The sequence below is a fragment of the Marmota flaviventris genome, chromosome 5, assembly GCF_047511675.1.
Source record: "Marmota flaviventris isolate mMarFla1 chromosome 5, mMarFla1.hap1, whole genome shotgun sequence".
In the NCBI taxonomy this organism is placed as follows: domain Eukaryota; kingdom Metazoa; phylum Chordata; class Mammalia; order Rodentia; family Sciuridae; genus Marmota; species Marmota flaviventris.
This window is the reverse complement of record NC_092502.1, coordinates 146,800,356-146,824,098: the sequence shown is the minus strand read 5'-3', so window position 1 is coordinate 146,824,098 and position 23,743 is coordinate 146,800,356. Positions and strand designations below refer to the sequence as shown.

Here is a 23,743-nt window from a genome sequence, read left to right as displayed (position 1 = left end):
AGAAATACAACTATTCAGGTTTACTGTAAACCAACTCATATCATAAAAAATCCAATTTTAAGAACAGAAAATTGGGAATAGCCTGGATAATAGAAAACTTACTAGTTAGACTTGATAAAACACTTATACTAATGAGGTCAAAAGATAATAAATACATCTGTATGAAATATAAAATACTACTATCAATTACTTAACCAAGGGTATATCACATGAATTAGTAAGATTAGATAGGTTATGGGTCAACTAGTAAAGTTTAGAATAAATGGATAAAATACTGAAGGTAGAAGACTCCATCCATTTTCAAACCTTGTTTTACTTTTCTAAGAAATGCAAAGGCCAGTTATCATTGAAATAGTTTAATATGGAGGCACACCTATAAATCTGTTCTATGAATACAAATTGAACACTTGCAGGAGTTGGCTGAATAATGTGTCGGTCTCCAATCTCATTCAGCAGAATAGCCATTCAGCAAAAACATAACACTCCAATATATGCATCCTTTTCTTTAACATACTTTACAAATTTTATACATGGCCTATTATACTAATAAATTTGGTTAGTTTATATAACTTACATAAAAATAAAGATTATACTTAAAAATGGTTATATATAAAATATAATAATTTAAAAAAATAATGCGAAGAGATCATCTATGTATCACATATACCTATCCTGAGGGGCAACAACCTACCCTAGATTCAAAGACAATTAATGAGAAGATTTCCAAGTATTCCCATCCCCCTTTTTTTGGTATCAAGAATAGAACCCCAGGGGCACTTAATGACTGAGCCACATTGCCAGCCCTTTTTATTTAGAGACAGGATATTACTCAGTTGCTTAGGGCTTCACTAAGTTGCTAAGGGCATCTTTGAAGTCATGATCCTCCTGCCTCAGCCTCCCAAGAGGTGGCTGGGATTACAGGTGTTAGCCACATGTGCAGCCCAAATATTCCCCTTTTTACACAAGTTCTTTTTGTTCAGCTTATGGTATCTGTAATCAGAATCCCACATCAAACAAAATAACAGTTAACCATTCTTTTCTATTTAGAAGACCAAGTAATTTTTTGTTTCAAAATCAATATTCCAAAACAAGTTTTCCTCTTCATTTCCAAAGTTTCTTAAGACCAAATTTAAATAAAAAAAGTAAACAATCTTACCACTAGTGAAGGGTCAGTTTCAGTGTTCTCATCCAAGTAATCAAGCAATGCTTTTTGCAATTGCTGGATTTCATCTTCTCCTCCAGAAACCTATAAAATAAGTCAATTAGGAACCAAAAAGATATTACTGTTATGTTTTAGCAAATTGTCTATATATAAACACAAATCTAAGAGAAGAAACATTAATATTAAAAGTGAAAATATAATTATAGCAACTCAAAGGAAGGAACAAAAAAATGATTTCTGGAAATATAAATTAATAGATGAAGTTAGCTTTTATTTTTATGAACTACATGTCATATTTAATTTAAAAAGCTTACAAGTAATTGACATAAAAGTTATCAGAACAATCTGTTAAATCTTCAGATGTAGGAAAATCCTGGTCTTCAAACTTTTAAATCGGTAAATGGAAATTGTTATCATCTGTATTAATAAGCATTACAAATTTTTTTTTAGTTGTTGATAACTCTTTATTTTATTTATTTATAATGGTGCTGAGAATACAACCCAGTGCCTCACACATGCCAGGCAAGTGTGCTACCACTGAGCTCCAGCCTCAGCCCCAAGCATTACAAATTTCTTTAAGACATTATTTAAAAAGAACATTGTGAAGGGAAATATGTTTTTCCTTATAAGTAATATGACAATAGTACTTTATTTCATGTAGGATATTAGATAACAGGTGAGCTGTTTACTGACTTAGGTGCATAAAAGGATTAAATGTTTAGTTTTTGTCAAGAATTTTAAAGAGGCAGAAATTAACTGTGAGCTGATATTTTTGTCCACAGTTATTCCTTTAGCAGTTTTAGCTTTAGCATGTGAAATGCCAAACACATACTTTAGACTATATCTCAAAAAGAAAGCAAAGATTAAGGTAACCCCTGATCTAGGAGGGTGGTGAAACTGAAACATTCTATAAACTTCAAAAACAATTTGAAAGTATGCTTTCATATTTACAAATGATATTTAAAAAAAACATTTTCCACCCACAAATGATACCTCCCCTTGAGTGAACAATCTACACAGCATAAATGGCATAACAGGTTCCAGGGCCTCTCAAGGAAATACTGAAGGTCAATCTACATCTTGGTTTCCACATTACCATTCACTAAGAAGGAAGAGGATTTTTGGAGAAGTAGCTGATTCCAGGGCAGGGTTAGGCAGGAAAAGTAAAAAGTGTCTCTGAAACACCAAGCTGTTCCAGAAAAGTCCTTAAAGAATGATGGGACATATCAAAAGGACACAAAAGACTGCTTACAGAGTCAAATTGGGCAAATGTAGGACAATTTGAACATTAAAATAATGTAGCAGTAAGTTATAATCTATTAAATAGAATAGGAATGACAGTATTACATTAGATAATAGTATTTATATTAACATTAATGATAATTTTTCACTTTTGATAGCTATACTATGGATATTTAAGTGAGAGCTCTTATTTGCAGAAATATACACTAAATAGTGGCTCTCAAACTTTAGCATTCATTACAATCACCTGGAGGAGTAACTGCCACACTCTGAGAATTTCTGATTCAGTAAACACAGAGAAGGTCCTAAAAAATTTATACTTCTAAGAAGTTCCCATGTCATATAAATATTGGTGCTGCTTGACAAGGAATCACAAGAAAACCAATGTTCTAGAGAATACAGTAGGGATAATAGGGGTATTATGTCTACTTTAACCACGAATGGTTCAGAAAATATTTTTAAAAATAATAATGAGTGCATATATAAGCAGGGTGTAGTGGTGCACGCCTGTAATCCCTGAGACTTGGGAGACTGAGGCAGGAGGATTGCAAGTTTAAGGTTAGCCTTGGCAACTTAGTGAGACTCTTTCTCAAAATAAAAATAAAGAAAAGGACTGGGGACATAACTCAGTAGATGGAGTTTCCTTTGTTCCATTACAGTACCACAAAAAGATGTGCAGGGGCTTGGGATGTGGCTCAACTGGTAGCGTGCTCGCCTGGCATGCGTGAGGCACTGGGTTCGATCCTCAGCACCACATAAAAACAAAATAAAGATATTGTGTTCACCTAAAAAAAAAAAACTAAAAAATAAACATAAAAAAAAAGATGTGCATTCGTTGAAAGAGAACGACAAAGCAAATGTAACAAATTGTGAAAAATTAAGGAATTTGGATGAAGAATTCATGGTATTTTTTGGTACTATTCTTAACAACTTACATATAAGGTTGCAATCATTTCAAAACACAAAGTACAGTGAAAAAAATCAGGCATTTCTACCAACGTGGACACAGTTTTGAACATAAGACTAGAAAATTAATTTTTTATCCATACTTTGAAAGAATATAAAAAGGGCTGGGGTGGTGGCTCAGTGGTGGAGTGCTTGCCTAGAATGTGTGAGGCATTGGGTTCTATTCTCAGCACCACAAATAAGTAAATAAAGGTCCATCAACAACTAACAAAATATTTTTTTAAAAAAAGAATATATGAAACAATAAAACACCTTTTCCCTTAGATGAACACTCTTTAATAATATAATCTGAAAAGAAGCCCTCTCCAACCCTCGCTAATATAAGATGTACAAGATTTAAAGATACAAAATAATCTGAATGGGCACGCCACATCACCATCTTAGTAATTAAAAAATTTAAATGTCAAACCAAACATAGCTTTTCTTTGTTTTGTTTTGGTGATGCTAAGAATTGAAACCCTAGGCCGTAAGCATGCTAGGTGACCACTTTACCACTGAGTTATATCTCCATTAAGCCAAACCAAATATAAAAATAATATTATACATTCACAACAGTAGTTAAAAAAAAAAAAAAAGTAAACTAAGGACTTTACATAATTCACCCTAAAGTATTAAATTCATCTTTGGAACTTCGAAAAGTCCACTTTTAGAAGTATAAATCTTATTTTGAAACTACAAATAAAACACTAATGTAAAAACATCTAAAGAAATTACCTATTATTTATCTCCATAATTTTAAATCTTTATCTCAATACCTGTTTTAAAATTCGTTCAATAGAGCCTTGATCCATTTTGCTTGTAACAGCATCTTTCCTTAGTCGTGCAGCAACAGTTCCAAGATAATCAAGAGATGCCACTCTTAAAGCCATTTCTGTTGACTTATTACTGAACTGATGAACCTAAACATCAAAATTAAGTAATTTTATATTTAATATAAATTTACCATTTTATATTTAATAATCATTGTAAAATTATAAATTTCAAATCTATGTTGTACTATTTGGAATTTAAACTTTTTTCTTGTGTACTGTCCATAAAGTGATTTTTGCCTTATGGTTTTGTGAAATCTGAACATTTTCATTTGCTAAAAAAATTTACAGATAAAGCATAGTCACTTTTTAAAAAGTGCAGACTCAACTGTATAAAATTGAATGTTACTGAGTAAGAATTTCTTAGGGGTTGAATTCTGATGCCTATGAAACATTAAATAGTTTTAGAATAATATTAACATATTTCCCAGTTCACAAAAAGTTCTCAAAAGCTTTGTCACAGTTTATATTGTACAAATCCAAATGTACTTTAAAAGTAAAAAGAAAAATCACAATATTTCTTTTCATTTTCTTATTTCATGAGGACTAAAACCATATAGTTTTGGAAATACTCTTAAAGATGATGAAGATTTCAAATTAGTTAGTTTCATGCTTTGAAATGAGTAAATAAAATAACTTGTGGCTCATTGTTGAGATGTTTTAAACTAAGAATGTTAATAGGCCCAAACCAAATCAAACCAAACTAAACCAAACCAAACCAAAAATGTTAAAGCATTGTTTTCTTATATAATAAAATGAAACTACTAAAATTCACATTTTAAAGTTTTCCACAAAGTACTGGTAATATAGTGTACAGTTATACACATGCAAAAATAGAGATGCAATGTTCATATTTCCTTACACATTTTAAAGAATTCATCATCTGTGAATCAGAGTACATCCTCATTATGTTGTCTTCTAGAAATCTAATAATCTTTAAATGCTATACTCTTACCAACAGTCTCCCTAACAAACTAAGGAGTAGTTCGGCAGCTGGCCATTCAGGCTTATTGACTGTTGAAAGAAGGTCTTGAACAAAATTTTCAAAGAGTGGTCTATAATCTTCTTCACCTTGCTTACTACCACATCTATTCAAGGACAAATAATGAAAAGGATGTTAATTTAGGTGACATGTCTACTATTACAACTAAACTTGTTAACTGATTTATCTTTTCTCTGTATTTTAGAAACAAGGCGTATGGGAGGACATTAGACAAACTATGATCTATGGATCTATTTCTCAAACCCATTTTTCCCCCCAGTATAGGGAATTCACTTATTAACCAAAATTAACATTACTTTCTGGAAACCATAACAACTTTTAAAAAACAACCACTGTTTTTCTCTCTCCACAATTATGACAATTATGACGCTAAGTAACCTCTCTCCACAAACTTTGAGTAAAATATCTCAAAATTTAGTGAAGAAAAATTACCGAACTTCAATGTAGTACCTTAAGGTCTAACATAAGAAAGTAAAAAAATTTTAAACTGTTAATATTCTAACTGCCTCATTTTAAAGATAAGGAAAGCAAGGACCAGGGAGGTGTACCCTAAGTTCAGATTATGGCAGGAAACTGGATTCATCTTTTTTCTAAATAAAGTATATACTGTGGAAAATAAAAATCAGACTTAAGTTAATCTTACTCACTTTTTAAGGAAGATGGAAAGGAAGTTTTGGGCTGTTCGCATAGCTGTTTCATAAGAGTTGGTAATGACAACATCCTGGTCAACCTATAGTGAGAAAAATGAACTTATGATGTAAGAAATAAGTTATTGTTGCTACTGCCGTGTTATTACTGAACAGAGGTAATAAATACATTCAAATACTAAATATTTATTCTTTTCTGTAAAAAAAGAAAAGCCACAGTTAGCATACTAAACAAATTTTAAAATTATAAGGATAAAAATACTGGTAGAGTTTGTTAAAATAGTTAAGAGTGAAATTGTAGTGAGTCGTTGCTTATAGCGATACAGGTCAGGATAAGAAGATATGAACTAAAAGTACAAAAAGAATTTTTCAGGGCTGGGGGTGTAGCTCAGTGATAACTGAATGCATGCGTGCTTAGTGTATGAATGAGGCCTTGGGGGTCTGTCCTCAGCAATGCAACAACAACAACAAAAGCAAAAGTAAAACAAAAACCAACCAAAGAATACTCCAACCTCAAAGTTTATGAAACAATGGAATATAATTCAAAGAACAAATTCATTGCAAATTTTAAGATTAGGATATAAATATTCAACACATAGCAGAAGAAATCCAAATGTTTATAAATACAAGGAAAGGGGCTCAAACTCACAAATATTCATTAGGGAAACATGAAATAAAACTCTGATATACAATTTCATAATGACCATACTAGGTAAAATAATAATAATAAAGAAACGTAAACTAAAATATCACTTTGGTGAGCAAACTGACAACATTAAGTGAAATTAATGTATGTATTCTATAATTTAATAATTATACTTCTAAGTACATCTAAAAAGCATTTGCTTTAAGTTATGACAACATTCTACTATAGCTTTATTAATTCAACTAAAAAAAAACCCTGAGTTATGTGTATTAAAAACACATAATTGAGGGCTGGCAATATAGCTCAGTTGGTAGAGTGCTTGCCTTATAAGCACAAGGTCCTGAGTTCAATCTGCAGCACACACCCCTCCCCAAAATCTTGACTGAAAATCTTAACTGTACATATATCACTATCATTTATGTACATTTAAAAAACAAAATAGTCCTACTGAAATCTATAATGATAAATAAATTAATGGAAGAAGATAAACATACTCATGATACTGGTCCCCTATGGTAAAGAAATGAAGATTAGAGACAAAACAATGGGACCAGAAGAGGGGAGAAATAGGGGCTGGTATCGTGGCTCAGTGACAGAGCACTCGCCTGGCACATGTGAGGCACTGGGTTTGATCCTCACCACCACATAAAAATAAACAAACAAAATAAAGGTCTTTAAAAAAAAGAGGAGAGAAACAAACAGGATCTCAACTTTTTGGACAATATTTGTCAACTATGACATATTAGTAACATTTATTAGTATTTAGCTATAACAGAATAGACAAAACTATTTCTGTTTCTTAAACTTTTGTTGGGGTACAACTATAGAACTTGGAAAAGTCCAAGTGTCAACTGAGTCTATTAGAACCAAGAGAGGGATAGGGGTGTAGCCAAGTGGTAGAGCGCTTGCGTAGCAATGGAAAGAAGGCCTTGCTTCAATTCCCAGAATTACAACAAACAAACAAAACAACACAAAAACAAAGATACCAGAGAAAACCTTAGCAAAGAGTTACCTATCACGGAAGGCATAGACACATTTCCATATGAATTACATATCAATTATATTTATATGTTGCACATTTATGTTACATGTTAGAGTTATTATATTCACTTTCATATTCAATATCTCACTAGAGTTTCACAATCTGGAATAGTAGGCCTATTAAGTATTATTACCTTCATTTTACAGCTGGAGAAGAAACCCAAAATGGTCAAAAAGATTTTCATGTTTTATGACCTGTAGCTACAAATCAGTACTAGAATTCCAGTCTTCGAAAACCTTATCCAATGCTCTATAAGAACTAAAAGGCCAATCATGAAATCCTAATTAAGAACTTCAGTTTTTTTAAAGAATTACAGAGAATATATGTGTTTCTGATTGTTAAAGTGCAAAGTTATAAAACTTTAAAATATTTCCTTACTTTTTTATTTGAGTCTTCTTCTGAATTAGAGTCCTTCTCTGATGATGGTAAATGTACTACACACTGAATAAGTTGTAAAACCAGTGCCGTAACCATCTGAATATACATAGGTTCTCCATCCATATCACTACTATTTAACCTTTAGTAAGGAAAAAATGGTTTGAATTATATGGAGTATGAAGACAATCTTATTTTACAAGTCAATCATTATCTGAAAGTTTCAGTTTTACTAATATTTCTAAGCATTGTCTTTAGTCCTTCTAACAGTGTTCTTAGGTCTAATTATTTTTAATGAGTAATAAAAAATAACCAAATAAATGCCAATGCAATGTGTGCTCAGATAATTAAAGTAGCCAGAAGAAAAACACAATAGTTAATCCAAATTTCTATTTTATATGCACTGCAGATAAACTTATAATGAAAAATTACTGAATGTTTATCAAAATGATTTTGAAAATGAAAAAGCTTTCAGTTTTCATCTGCTTAATGAAGTGGTCATTTGGTATTAAAATTGAATACAAAGTCAACTCTTTGGGGCTGGGGATGTGGCTCAAGCAGTAGCATGCTTGCCTGGCATGTGCGGGGCACTGGGTTCGATCCTCAGTACCACATAAAAATAAAATAAATATGTTGTGTCTACCGAAAACTAAAAAATAAATATTAAAAATTCTCTCTCTCTCTTTAAAAAAAAAATTGAATACAAATTCAACTCTTGATCATTAGTGAATATGAGGTCAGTGGCACAGATTATGAAAAATCAATTGACAAGTGCTTTGTTCTACAGAGGTTGTACAAAAATAAGAGTTCTTTTATATATTGATAGTTATTTTTTTCAGGGTTAACAGATAACAGACATTTATCAATAAACATGAGTCTAAAAGTAAATTAAGATAAAAATAATTATAGAAGACAGCCTTCAAAGTAATCTAAAAAATAAACCTACATGCCAGGTCAACATAATCACTAAAGAATTCCCTTTGACATAAAGACAATAATACCATAGCAATGGATAACATTCCTTATTACAGTGTACTTAGTGATTTAAAAGTATTCAGCCCTCATGTCTATTCTTTATATTGCTGTGAAGAGTAATCTTTCAGCTCTTTCCAAAACATTCAATGGCTTACAACTATTTAAAATTAAGTCCAAGTCATAGGCCTCACTCTTTTTTGTGTGTGTGTCTTCATACATGTACTTAGGGTAATAATGTCCATCTCATTCCACCGTCTTTCTTATCCCCATGCCCCTTTCCTTCCTCTCCCTCCACTTTGCCCTATTTAAAGTTCCTCCATTCCTCCCATGCACCACCCTCATACCCATTATGGATTAGCATCCATATATCAGAGAAAACATTTGGCCTTCGGTTTTTGGGGATTGGCTTATTTCACTCAGCATAATATTCTCCAATTCCATCTATTTACCTGCAAAGCCATAATTTTATTCTCTTTTAATGCTGAGTAATATTCCATTGTGTGTGTGTGTGTGTGTGTGTGTGTGTGTGTGTGTATATATACACCACAGTTTCTTTATCCATTAATCTACTGGGCATCTAAGGTTGGTTCCACAATTTAGCTATTGTGAATTGTTCTACTATAAACATTGATGTGGTTGCGTCACTGTATTATGCTATTTTTAAGTTCTTTTGGTATAAACTGAGGAGTGGGATAGATGGTCAAATGGTGGTTCCATTCCAAATTTTCCAAGGAATCTCCATACTGCTTTCCATATTGGCTGCACCAATTTGCAGTCCCACCAGGAATGTATGAAGTGTACCTTTCCCCCCACATCCTTGCCAACACTTATTGTTGTTTGTATTCTTAATAGCTGCTATTCAGACTGGAGTGAGATGAAATTTTAGAATAGTTTTGATTTGCACTTCTGTAATTGCTAGAGATATTGAACATTTTGTCATATGTTTGTTGATTGATTATATAAACCAAAATTTTAAAATACTGCCATAGATCCTGACGTTTGAGGATGACTGAACTACTTTGAATTCCCCAAATATGATTCCCCATATCTAAGCTACTCTTCATGATGTTCTAACTAAACTGCCTTTTAATTAGTCATTAGAAAATAAAGAATATAAATCAGGCAGAAATGATGAATAAATGTATCCTGGTTATAATATTACGAAGTTCTTCATTACTTGACTACTTCTATAATTAGTTACCTGAAGTTCCTTAAACTCCTCTTGCTGGTTGGTAATCTTGCAAGTGAAGTAAAAATTTCTTCCAAAATTAACTGCCTATGTTTTTCATATCTTGAGAATACCTGTTAAGTAATTATAAGATTACAAATTAAACTATTATATTAGAAAACAAAGCAAAAATGATACATGTAATAAAAATATTATTTATTTAGAATGAAGATGTTTCATTTTCAATGGTAATGTCTTAAGACAATTTGCTCAAATTTTCTGTTATTGATTACAACATTCTTATAAAAGTCTAAGAATAGGGCTGGGGTTGTAGCTCAGTGGTATAGCACTTGCCTAATATGTGTGAGGCACTGGGTTCGATCCTAAACCATATAAAAAAAAAATAAATACAGGTATTTATTGTAACCATCTACAACTAAAAAAAAGAAGTCAAAGAATATATTGTATCATTTGGTATGATATTTTGGATATGGAAACAAGACAAAATTTAAGTGACTTCAGACCATTCTGATTTTATTATAAATATTAAGGAATTTTTAGCTGGAACACAGATTAATTGGATAAATTCATGGAACAAAAAGATGAATCCTTAGTTCACAGAATCTAATAAGATACATAAAATAATCCTGATAGCAAAATTAACCTACTAGAAACCAGGAATCTACATTAATTTTTCCAAGTCTGGATTAAATAATGTAAACATTATTTTACTGGGGGATAACTAAAAATACAAATTGATTATACTTACTGCAGTGACTAATTTAATGGCACACAACTGTAGTTCACTGACATTTTCCACAAAAAATGGTGTTATTCCCATGGATGAAACCTGAAAAGAAAAATTTAAGTAAATATCTTTAGTTGATTTCAGTAATATTGTATCTTACTAGTTGGTACTCCAACAACATATAACTCTACCAGAAGACATTCAGAGGGCATTTTCTTTCCCTCATGTAGTCAGTATCTATTCCCTTCTCTGTTCCCCTTCATCTCTCAAGGACATTAGCCCATACATTAGTTACCTTGATTCATAGCTGCCATTTTTCTAATATCTATATTTTAGATTAATAAATGCCATGTAAATATAAAGAAACAAAAACCATTCATTTTCCTGTGTGAAAATATCCTGACATATTGTAAAGGAAATATCTTTCAAAGAATTTGAGTTTGGAATTTATACTACATTCATTTCTCTTCTACCCAAAACTCCCTGAAAACTCCCCTGAACTTTAATTTCTTTAATTTGAATATAACATTGTCTGAATGGGAAAAATTAATGTGGAAATGACATTATTACCGAGTAAAACAAGATTACACAGGACTTCATCAGATCCTCTATTCTTATATTGTTTCATCTAAAAATTTACAAAATGCTTAAAAAAAGAAAAAAAAAAAGTTACCTGAAGGATTGTTGTGTCTGTAAGAAGTTGTATCTCTAGCAATTCTGACAGGCTGCTAACAATGTCACAAACTTTGTTATAAAGCATTACTATTACTCTCTGCTTATGAGTGGAACATTTAGCTCGTTTGGCTTTTGAACTTAATAACCCTCCTAAAAAGAAAGAAATATCAAGATAAGGAAAATAGCAACTTTTAATATTTTTCCATAATGAAAGCTAAAATCGATTTTCTGAATTAAAAGAACACAATCTTGCTTCTGGCTACATTAAAACACAATCTGGCAAATAAAGCCAGTTATTTATTAAAAGAGAAAACTACCTGGGTAAAATTAGGGAAAAGTGGTAACAGAAACAGGAGCATCTGGGATTTTTCTCTTGACTAGTAAAAGTACCTTCAATCATACATAAATACAGGTTAAGTATCCTTTATGTAATTTTTGGAAACAAAGAGTTTTGGATTTCGAAGTTCTTCAGATTTTGTACTACTTGGATAGACTTTACCAGTTGAGCATCCTTAATACAAGAATATGAAATACTCCAAAATCCCCAAGTTTCTTGAGCATTATTGATGGTGTTCACAAAGCTTCAGATTTCAGGAGTAAGGATGGTGAGGATGGTAGAACTTGGGACTGAAATGGAGTAAATCAAATTCTATGCATGTATATGTTTGGCAAAATGAACCCAACTATTATGTATAACTACAATGCATTAATAAAAGGGAAAAAAAACCACGAACTTTAAAAAGTTTCAGATTTCAGAGCATTTAGATTTTCAGATTAGGGTGCTAACCTCTCAGTGCTAAAAAAAAAAATCATAATTAGGGAAACACTATATTAACTAAGAGTTCTATATTCTACTCAAATACAAAGCCAAAGTCAATGTTTAGTATGATATATGTGATCTAATAGTTTTGATTCCATTTTAAAATGGAATATTTTATATATTTCATATATTCTGACTCATCTAACATGAGAAAATTTACAATAGACATTTTTGATATTATATTAAAAACTACCCACATACATGGACAAACTAACCTCCATGAGGATCTAATCTGTAAACAGGATCATACTGAGGATAAAGTGTATTTTGCAAATGAAATTTAGTGTACTGTATAACTCTTTCTATTACATCTTCAATGTATACAGCTTTTGGCATGTTAGGGGATGTCATAATGTTGATAGTTGTAAGACAGGCATCTGCTGATTTTGTAACTCTCTCCATAATAAGGTCTCTCCATAATCTTTCTTCTTCTTCGGTATCATTATTCTATAAAAGAGCACATGTTTAATGAAGTGGAAATAAACACATGTATAAGTCTACAACATCAATAAAAAATTCTGATATATTTGATTTTCAATGGTAGAAAACACAGGATTTTGATGTGCATACTCTGAAAGAATAACCGGAATAAAGCACAAATACTATATTACTTTAGGCAAGGTTTTCTTTTTTAAAAATTTTGTTATCAGTATTTGCAAACATGATATACTTGCCTCCTAATTTCCCGAGTAGGTGACACTCCAGTGATAAATTATGGTTACCTTTACTTTTTGTGTACTTTATCTAGATCTAAGATTTTAACTTACCACACTACACTGCATATAAATTTATTTTGTGTCTTGGGTATAAATATGATAGTTAAAATAACTTTTTAAGTAAAAACAAAGAGAAATTAACATTGGAAGTTTTTATTTATAAGTAGTCAAATTTATTGACTGAGCAGTTCCTAATACCTGTTTATTAACCACACTGTATTTCTGAAACTGAAATTAAAAGTAGAAATATTCAGTGCTGGCAATATAACTGAGCTGTAGAACATGCGCTTATTACCATGCATGAGAGACCTTAGAATCAAACATCAGCAACTTCACCGCACCCAAAGTAGTGATATAAAGACTACTGAAGACATAACTCATTTTCTAAAGTAGATAATTCAACAACTGACAAAAGACTTCCTTTTACTTCACACATTAGCAACTTGACATTACAACTGGGAGGGAATACTTTAAAGCTTACTATTAAAAGTGCAAATATTTTTACCACATTCTTTTTTTATTAATATATTTTTTAAGTTGTTGATAAACTGTTATTTTATTTATTCATTTATATATGGCTGAGAACTGAACTCAGTGCCTCATACTTGCTAGGCAAGCGCTCTACCACGAAGCCACAACCCAGGCCCTATCACACTCTTTTTTATGAAATACAAACTTCATGTTATAGTATTACTTCTGGGTCTTATGAATGGTAGGCATGTACTTTACAACTGAGCTACACTGCCAGTCCCAGAACCCATAATTTCTTGGCTAAGTTTTAGGTAACTTATAGAAACAATAGAGTAGACTGCCACTATAGGTTTCTTTTAGCCTTTTTTTCATATGATTAAAAAACTAGCCAAGGGGATGAGAATGTAGCTCCGTGGGTAGAGTGCTTGCCCAGCATACATGGCCCTAGGTTCAACCCCTAGCAACAAAAAACCAAACAACAACAATAAAAAAAAATAAGTCAAAACTAGTCTGAAAAAGAGGGTATTGAAAGTATAGATACAGGGCTGGGGCTGTAGCTCAGTGGCAAAGCACTTGCCTAGCATGTATGAGGCACTGGGTTCAATCCTTAGCACCACATAAAAATAAACAAATAAAATAAAGGCATTTCATTCCGCCCATCTACAACTACAAAAAATAATAAAATATAGATATAGGCCAGGTGCAGGGGTGCACACTTATAATCTCAAGTTACTCAGAGGTTTTAAGCAGGAGGATCACAAGGCTGATGCTACCAGCCTTGGCAATTTAGTAAGATCCTCTGTTAAAACAAAAAATAAAAAGGGCTGGGGCTATGGCTCAGTGGTAGAGTTCCTAGGTTCAACCTCCAGAACCTCAAAAACAAAACAAAACAAAACATACATTTAATAATCCAGAGAACTACCACCTAAGACTATTTTTCTCCATGTCTTATTCCATATGGATACTTAGCAAACCTGTGGCTTCTAAAAACATCAAATTATTTCATAAGATAAAACAAAATTCAGTGTGTTATAAATACACACACCCACACATATATCCAAAAATGGAACTGTGGTTGTATCTCAAAAGTATTAAAAGTGGCCAGTGCTATAGGAGAGTATGAACTTTTTTATGTTTTCAAAAATTTTCTCCAGGCTCCCCCTCCCCCTTTCATCTTAAATTGTGGTGCTGTGGATAAAATCTAGGGTCTTACGCATGCTAGGCAAGAGATCTACTGCTGACATATATGCAAGTCCCCCGCCCCACTGTGTTTTTTCTTTTCCTTTATGTGGTGCTGGGGAATGAACCCAGAACCAGGCATCCTTCACAAAAGGCATGTGGTCTAGCACTGGGCTACAACCTCAACCCATCCCCTAGACTTTTTTTAAAAAAAGAAAGTTCATTGACTTAAAACTTTCCCAAATCTTATCTCTTATACTAAATTCCTATAAACATCAATGTTTGTTTTCATTAATGTTAGAAATATCAAGATCAATTTGAATGCATATGTGATTTATAAAGTTAGCTACAATGCTAGGAAGGTAGACGTCTGAAAATGTACTTTGGTCAATTCATAAACCACTGCAACCATGTTCCAATTGCTTTTGATATAAACACATTAAAATGCAGTAACAGTTGCAGTTAACATTTAGTGTATAGTTACAACATGCCAGATATGGTTTTAAACACTACATGAACTAACCCATTGTATCCTTTCACCTACCTTTGAACTAGGTTTAAAAAAGGCATATAAAAGATTAATGTTTTAGTATACATTAGGAAATCAGCATAACGTTTCTAACTTTTTTCTAGAAGATCAACAAAAAGATTTACTACTTATACTACATTATAAAATGAACATTTAAACACTCATACAAGGAAGAACAAAGTTAAGATTCACTTTTAAAATTAAAAAAGTCATCTGGGGGGGGGGGCGGTTGGGGTTGTGGCTCAGTGGTAGAGCGCTTGCCTCGCACGTGCAGGACTCTGGGTTCGATCCTCAGCACCACATAAAAATGAAAGTGAAATAAAGGTATTGTGTCCAATTACAACTAAAAAAAAAATATTAAAAAAAAAAGTCATCTGACTTTATTATTTATGGTAAAGCTGGAAATTGACAATGTATAACACTAATTTTGAATTACTAAAAGTGAAATTCCATTAGAAATGTTAAGAAATGCAACTAATAATTTGTAGTAATAAGCTCAAATTATGAAATATGGAATTTTCCATATAAATTGAAGTTGCTTGTGAAAAAATTTGTATCTTAACAATATTAAGGGTAAAATCAACAATATTAATTTACACTTACATGATTTAACAAAGTGGAGAGTTTTGATCCATCCTGAATATTTTTCTCCAAGATATTTAGGACTTTCACAGTTTTATCAGTTGAAAGCTAAAATGAGAACATAAATTTTTTTATCAATTACTGGCAAAAAACTATAAATTATTCAAAAAACAATTATTCCTTTTGGGCTGTGGAAAACATAACATTACTACTTGAAAGAGTGGGGAAAAAACAGCTTCCGTTCAAAGAACCTTAAATTCCATGTATGTAAAGAATTATTCAACTTTTTCTGAAAACACCCTGAGAAAAGAGAATGGGCATATATCCAGGTAAGACTCAATGTGTTCTGATGCTAGGCCCTCTGCCCTTGTGGAAGTGACAGTGAATTTGCACATGAACACATGTATACATTAAAGATTTCACCCACTGATATAATTATCACTTAGCTTCACACTATAATGTTATTCAGCAGATTTATAATCCCAGATAGCAGTTTGAATAATGGAAGCATGGAAAGGTGAATGATAAAAGTTATGAACGTGAATTGAAACAACACGGCTTTATTTAGAAATCCTTCTTAGACATTTAAAAAATGTTTCCTGTTTAGTTTCTTACAAAGGATGTTTTCTGTATTTAAAAAGTTAGTATCATCAGGAGGTAACTGTTTACTCAGATTCTCTTGATTTAATAGTACTCTACTTAGTTCCTAGCATGCTGCCGGGACATTCAACCAAATCAGCCAGAAGAGCCAACAGGAGATCAACAAAGCAACTGATGTTAAACCCAGTTTGATTACTCATGCTGTAGTACAGAAGCAAGTTTCCCCAAACACTGCTTTGGACTATTTCATAATAGATTAAAGCATTGAGACTTTTCATAAATATCTATACTTTGGTTGTACCTAGCAAATTTTCCTTTGCAAATAAGTTGAAATATTAACTAACATGTAATTATGGAATTAAGAAATATCTAAGACTGGCACAGGCACCTCAAAAAACCCTTGACATATTCTCATACACAACTACACCAATATCTCCAACCATATATAGAAATTCTGGTGTGAACTAATGGCACAATAATTGTTAACTGTGGTATGTCTGGCTTTAAAAATCAAATTCATGGCATAATATTTCAACAAAAAATGAAGAACCAATTATACCTTAGGTTTATAAAAACATCAAAATACTTTATAAGTTGCTTTAAAATTATAAAATAGAAAAGTTAAACAGGATTAAATTGCTTGGAATTGATTCCACAAGTCAACATAATATTTTTATTAATTCTTTTAGTATTTCTGAAGATTAGATCATTGTATCTACATTACAGACCAGGAGACTTAAGACTCAGCTACAATGTTGTACAGAAAGGACCTTGGTCAGAAGAGAAGGAGAGGGAAATTGTCTTGAAACTCTCTTTGTATAGCAATCATATAGCAATTTAAGGTGTGAATGATAGCAGATAAAGACTGCAAGAAGCTAACTCTTTTTTTTGGGGGGGGGAGGTAGACAGGGGGGGCTATAGGGGACTGAACTCAGGGGTACTCAACCACTGAGTCACATCCCCAGTCCTATTTTATATTTTATTTAGAGACAGATTCTCACTGAGTTTCTTTAAAATTGCAATCCTCCTGCGTCAGCCTCCGGAGCTACAGAATTATAGGTATGCTCCACAGTGCCTGGCTCAGGAAGCTAAATCTTGATGCTGTCATTGTTGCTTGCAGTTATCACTGGTAAAATAATTTGCTATTTCGTTAGTGAAATAAAACTATTTCTTAGTGACAGTGCACTCACAGGAAGACAACTCACAAAAGCCTAAAAAAATGAGGCTATATATATTTAATAACAATTTTAAAACCAATATTCTAAACCATGGGACGTAACATGTTAAAATTGCACCTCTACTCTTTAATAACCCTAAATGAGTAAAGGTCAAAGAAAAATGTAGTGTATTTCTGCATTTAATAATCTAAATACTTGTAATACTGAAAAAAATTTCAAGGCCCATGTTCTTTCAAAACAATAATATAATTTTCCTTATAATATCTATAGTATACTACTTTCACTCAAGGACTTTTTAAGAATAATAATGAGTTTTCATTATTATTTCCGTAAACTTTATAAATTTACCCTGAAAACATTATGTGTGGTGGCTCATGCCTGTAATCCCAGCAGTTCAGAAGGCAGAGGCAGGAGGATCACGAGTTCAAAGCTAGCCTCAGCAATAGCAAGGCACTAAGCAACTCAGTGAGACACTGTCTTTAAATAAAATACAAAATAGGGCTGGGGATATGGCTCAGTGGTTGAGTGCCCAAGTTCAATCCCCAGTTAAAAAAAAACAGAAAATTTATAAATTTTACTTTACTGAGATACCTTATCCATTATACCCATTGCTTTAATTTTAGCGGATTCACTGCCGAGTTCATTAAGTTGATGTTTTCCCAAGAGCAGTTCCTGAGGAATTTCATCATCATCACCTAAAAAAACCAAACAAACAAATATAGAATTTAGGTAAAAGAAATAGCTCAAGATGGTAAGTTTAACTTTTAATAAAAAATTTGACCACAAAAATATAAACAAACTAAACAAATAAATTAAAAGGCCTTTGTAAATCTCAAGCAAACCCTAAATGAAAAGGGGAAGGAGTAAAATTAAAGAGTTCTGACTAAAATGGGAAGACAGACAGCTCTCTTGTCTTTACTATAGTAGACAGGTACACTGTTGACCCTTTTCAACCATTCTCTCTGTCCCAGGAGGCTGACCTGTATGAACTACATCAATAGTCTCCCATGCCCTCTGGCTTCTGTTTGGATTCAGCCAGTGGGGTACCCTGTCAGAAGATCAAAGAGAAGGAGAGTGAGGTCAGGCTATTTATATCCCTGACTCCTTTCTTATGAGGTCTCAGGCTGGATCTGTGCAAAAATACTGCTTCTTTTGTACCTGCTCTATAACATTTTTTTTCCTATTAAGTGAATTCTTATGATTTCTCTTTACCCTTATTCATTTGGGTGTAGGGATGGTAACAGTCCATGGCAGTTAACTCTGGGTTCTGGCACTACTTCACCCCCATCTTCATAATTAATCTATTTGTAAATAACTCCACCTCAAAGTATCCTAATTTGAGAGTGCTTCTGTTTTCCTTTTGGGACCCTAAATGACACAGAAGACAATTTCTCAGTATAGAATTGCGAAATTTTTAAAAAGATGAAACTGATACTCAACATGATCATAAAAAACAATGTTATTTACACTAATTTTCACAGAACAAACACTTTTAAAATAAAGAGAGCACCGGGCACAGTGGTGCACACCTTAATCGCAGAAGCTCAGGAGGCTGAGGCAGTAAGATTATGAGTTTAAAGACAGCCTCAGCAAAAGCGAGGTGCTAAGCAACTTAGACCCTGTCTCTAAATAAAATATAAAAAGGGGGCTGGGGTGGTAGCTCAGTGGTAGAGCGCTTGCCTCGCACGCGTGAAACACTGGGTTCAATCCTCAGCACCACATAAAAATAATTAAATAAATAAGATATTGTGTCCATCTACAGCTAAATATGTGTGTGTGTGTGTATACATATACATACATGTATATGTATGTATATGCATATATATATATATATATATATATATATATATATATATATATATATGGCTGGGGATGTGGCTCAGTGGTTGAGCACCGTCGGGTTCAATCCCCAGCACCAAAACTAAAAACTAAAAAATAAAGAGAGCAACATACCTTTAAAGGTATTCTCAAATAGATGGAATTGTATCAGAATTAACGTATGCCATAAGGTTTTCAAATAAATTAGGCCTTAGTGTTTTTATCAGCTGAATATTTTTGAGTTCCTCTATTTATTGTAAGCAGTGTTTTTATGAACTCATTTTTATATTTACAGAGATAATCTTTACATACTATTGTAAAAATAAAGCACTACACACATGGTACAGTAAGTATTCAATAAATACAATTACAATAAATGAATAGATTCCTATTTCTGTCTATTCAAACCTCACCTGCATTAAGACTTTTCTTTAATTCTTTTAACCTAGTATTGTAGCTGAACTTTCAGGATTCTAAAAAGATGGTATACCAAGACTTAACTAATTGGGGCCTGAGGATGTAAATCAATGACACCACAGTTGTATAGCCTATGGAAGAAAGGCCCTGGATTTGTTTTTGCTTTTTTAAATTTTAATTATTTTGTACTGGGAACTGAACTGGGGGCGCTCAATCACTAAGCCACATCCCCTGCCCCTTTTTATTTTGAGACAGGGTCTCACTAAGTTGCTGAGGCTTTTATTTATTTATTTAGAGGCTGGTTTTAAACTTGTGACCCTTCTGCCTCACCTTCTGGAGCTGCTGGAATTATAAGTGTGCTACACCACACCTGGCTAAAGGCCCTGGATTTGATCCTTCTTCCCTCACCCCCAGACTTCTATAAAAAAAGACTTGACTAATTTAGATTTTTGTGTAAAAGTTTTCAGTTTCTTGATAACATGCACTAGATCTAAATGCACAACTAGATTTTAAGTACCTTGATAGCACAGCACATGCCTCTATAATGCTCTAGAGAATTCGCAAAAAGCTAGGTATATACAAGAGATAAATAAATATATTTTAAATTGATTTTACCAAATGCAGTAAAATCCATATCTTCCAAATTATCCAAAATATTCTCTATTGATGCTGTGAATCTCTTAAAAGTTGAAGAGTCCATCATTTCTGTAAGTGAAAAAAATTTTTTTATATCCAGATTCCAAGTAGATAAATGAAGCTGAAGACAAAAAAACAAAAAATAATCAAGAAGCACAAAAATAAAAGGAAACAAAAAAGAACAAACCCTAAAATGTTACCTTCAGGTGTTAGTTTTGGTTCATAAGCTTTCCTTTTCTTCTGTTTTTCCTTTTTCTTCATTTTTCTAGCGACTGAAATAAACAAAAGAAATACTAAACTGCAGGAATGACAATTTAAAATATTTCCATTTCTGTTCCTAGTTTGTTCCTTAACATTAATTAAATACTTTAAACAATAATGATAAAAAAATCCAAACTAAATATTTACTTTTGTCTTAATTAAAATCAAGAGTTGTTAAGTAACTCAAAACAAGATATAAAATATTCTTCAAAGCTAAAGCCCTAATTTAAATCTGTATGTAAGAAAGCTGTTTACACTGATGATTTACCCTCACTAAGGCTGGGAGGAGGAGAATAATCTTCCATGTCAGAATCTGATGGACTTCGGTTTCGATAACGACCACCACCTGAACTCCTTCTTCCTTCATGAGAGTGGCCACTTCTCCTATGATCCCCAGAGCTTCTTCTGTCACGTTCTTCATATTCCCAAGCTTTATCATCATCTTTTTTATGTCGTTTCCTAGAGGCTAGAAGCAAATCCCCATGACAAATAATTTACCTCATTTAAAAAGACTATTAAAATTTGTACTTTACAAATGAACCATGTTTGGGGGGGAGGGGTATTCTTTCTGTGGGTCTAGGAATTGAGTAATTTTGTCTATTCAGAAGTTTAGATTTATCTAAAATTAAAAATTTTTACATTAATTCAGTTTGTTACTAAACAGAACAGGAAGGTTCTGGGAATTAAAACACAGTACACATTTCAATAAAAGGTATTCAATATGTCAGTAAAGATTTTATGTAAACGTCAAGATTAATTAAGGCTTGTAAAACAACCTTTATTTAATATTTGGATAAAAAACAGAATCATGTTAAAGCATTTATATTATTGATGGGGAGCAGGATTTGGATGTTGAGTCAACTTTTGTGTTACAGAATATGAGTAACCAAATATGTCATCAATTAATAGCTAAGTTATACCCACAACTTAGCAATAAATTCCATAGACTCTTATGACCTAACATTACAAACCCACAGAGATAGAATAAACCAATACTGTAAACACTAATTACTGAATTCAGCTCTCCAACAATAGGCTTGTTAAACCCAAGGAGAAAAGCGACGAAGTTTATGCATGCTACATTAGCATGTTTATATGTTACTTTCAGTCTTTTCCCCATCCTTCCAGGAATCTAAGCATTCTGTTTAAAATCACAAGACTGACAGGATTCTCTAGGCAAATGTGGCAAATAGGTTTCACTTGATATATCAACTCTGATCAACTGGTAATAGCTGCCTAAAGTATTAAGTTGAATATAATTCTGAGCCCCAAGAAAGCATCACAGTTCAGGAAAAAAAGACGGATTAGAAATTTCTGCAGTGACAGGTGGAGCGAAGTACAAGGGAGACATATTTATCATACCTACTCTAGAGTGTAGGCACCATCAAGTTAAAACCAGGGTAGAGAACTGATGTGTCCTACCTTGAAATCATATACTGGTTATCAGAGGGAACACTTGTTGCTGACAGAGACATATTATCTAGTCTGCTACTTGACTCCCTTGCTTCTTTCTGACTGGCTTGTTTTTGAATCCCTAACTGATCAACACACAAATACTCAAGACAAACCTTTTGAGTTCCCTACTTGGCTTTGATTTAAGGATGTCAATCTCTGGCTCATTCACCTATCTATACTTCTATCAGTATCCTTATATGTGGATAACAAAATTACTTACTCTTATCTGCTGCCCTAACTATTCCTATTCAAGTCTAGTTTGGTTTCTGGTTCCAACCCTTCTGTCCAATCTATCAACAACATGGCAGGAAAAGGAATTTAATTCTGTTTCCACTTCTTTGTGGTCATAGGTTTGCCATAGCAAGAGATCATATAAAGGACAAATGTAAATAAATATATTAAAATCATGATTTTCTTCATAATCAGTCATGAATATGGTTATGAAGTATGTGAAGAGAAATAGGATTTTTCCCCTTTTCCCTTTTAAGGGTTGTCTCATATATTACTATAAGTAGGTTTGTGTGTGTGTGTGTGTGTATGTATGTCTATGAGAAATAGGTCACTTCTTTATAATATTCACTCAAAGTTTTGTCAAGTATTGAAATGCCCACCAAATAAGGATTTGGCAACTAGTAAACAAACTTGTTCAGAAAGTAGTATTCTGGGATCTCAGATATGAAGTCTGATATGAACCAAAATTAATGAGCTACTTTAGTCTTTCTGCACTGTAACTATTTTGATAAGAAATCTATTTCTAGCATGAAATCTTAAAAAAATTTAATATTTATTTTTTAGTTTTAGGTGGACACAATATCTTTTTTTTATTTTTTATGTGGTGCTGAGGATTAAACCCAGTGCCTCATGCAGGCTAGGCAAGCACTCTACCACTGAGCCACAACCTCAGCCCCTCTAGTGTGAAATCTCATGAATAGAAAATGCTTAAAAAGTCTCACAGTTGTTAGTAATTACATATATGCTGTATTGTGACAACTGTTTATAGACCCTTGAGATTTTTCTTCATATTCATTAGTTTATGTAGTTTGAATAAAAATGGGGTGGAGGATAACAAAACCAAACAACTTCTATGACATTGTGTGTGCTGTAATGAGGTTACCAGGATCCCAACTCACTGTGGCTTTTTTCATTTCCCTCATTACTCTGGAAAAAGCAGGGGAGAGGAAGGGACTCAAGTGAGAGGTACATAAACTACGACTTAGGCATTCTTTACCTTCCCTTTCCAAAATTCTCTTTAGCTTCCTATATACTCACTCTTTGTTTTCCCCAGGGCACCCGCTGACTTTATGTTTGTTCTACAGTTATCTAAGCCTGTGTGGCCCAACTTTCAAAGTCATTCTTCAATCCTTTCCCCTATCTTTAAACAAAATATTTCCTTAGTTTTTGATTTTAGGAAACCAACTGATTAAAGTACATTAAAACCTTTATTTTTAAAAAAAGTCTCTTTTAAAAGCAGTATAATGCTTGAAACTTAAGTTCTCATAATACTTTTATTACATTTTTTAATATATATATTTTTTGTAGTTATAGATGGACAGAATGCTTTTATTTTATTTGTTTATTTTTATGTGGTTTTGAGGATTGAACCCAGTGCCTCATGCATGCTAG

General features: G+C 32.6%; 1 protein-coding gene across 3 annotated transcripts in view; it reads right to left on the bottom strand.

The window, feature by feature from the left end:
* Window positions 1-23,743, bottom strand: part of Nipbl (NIPBL cohesin loading factor) — a 176,263-nt gene that overhangs the window by 38,966 nt on the left and 113,554 nt on the right. For all 3 annotated transcript variants that reach the window (XM_027936196.3, XM_071612669.1, XM_071612670.1), the window contains exons 12-25: window positions 20,934-21,131; window positions 20,605-20,676; window positions 20,384-20,473; window positions 18,125-18,228; window positions 15,777-15,863; window positions 12,494-12,725; window positions 11,457-11,608; window positions 10,805-10,885; window positions 10,069-10,169; window positions 7,896-8,034; window positions 5,830-5,912; window positions 5,135-5,267; window positions 4,126-4,269; window positions 1,157-1,246 (exon numbers count right to left, since the gene is read on the bottom strand). In XM_027936196.3, the coding sequence (XP_027791997.1) occupies window positions 1,157-1,246; window positions 4,126-4,269; window positions 5,135-5,267; window positions 5,830-5,912; window positions 7,896-8,034; window positions 10,069-10,169; window positions 10,805-10,885; window positions 11,457-11,608; window positions 12,494-12,725; window positions 15,777-15,863; window positions 18,125-18,228; window positions 20,384-20,473; window positions 20,605-20,676; window positions 20,934-21,131 (1,706 nt within the window). The remainder of the gene's footprint in view (window positions 1-1,156; window positions 1,247-4,125; window positions 4,270-5,134; window positions 5,268-5,829; window positions 5,913-7,895; window positions 8,035-10,068; window positions 10,170-10,804; window positions 10,886-11,456; window positions 11,609-12,493; window positions 12,726-15,776; window positions 15,864-18,124; window positions 18,229-20,383; window positions 20,474-20,604; window positions 20,677-20,933; window positions 21,132-23,743) is intronic.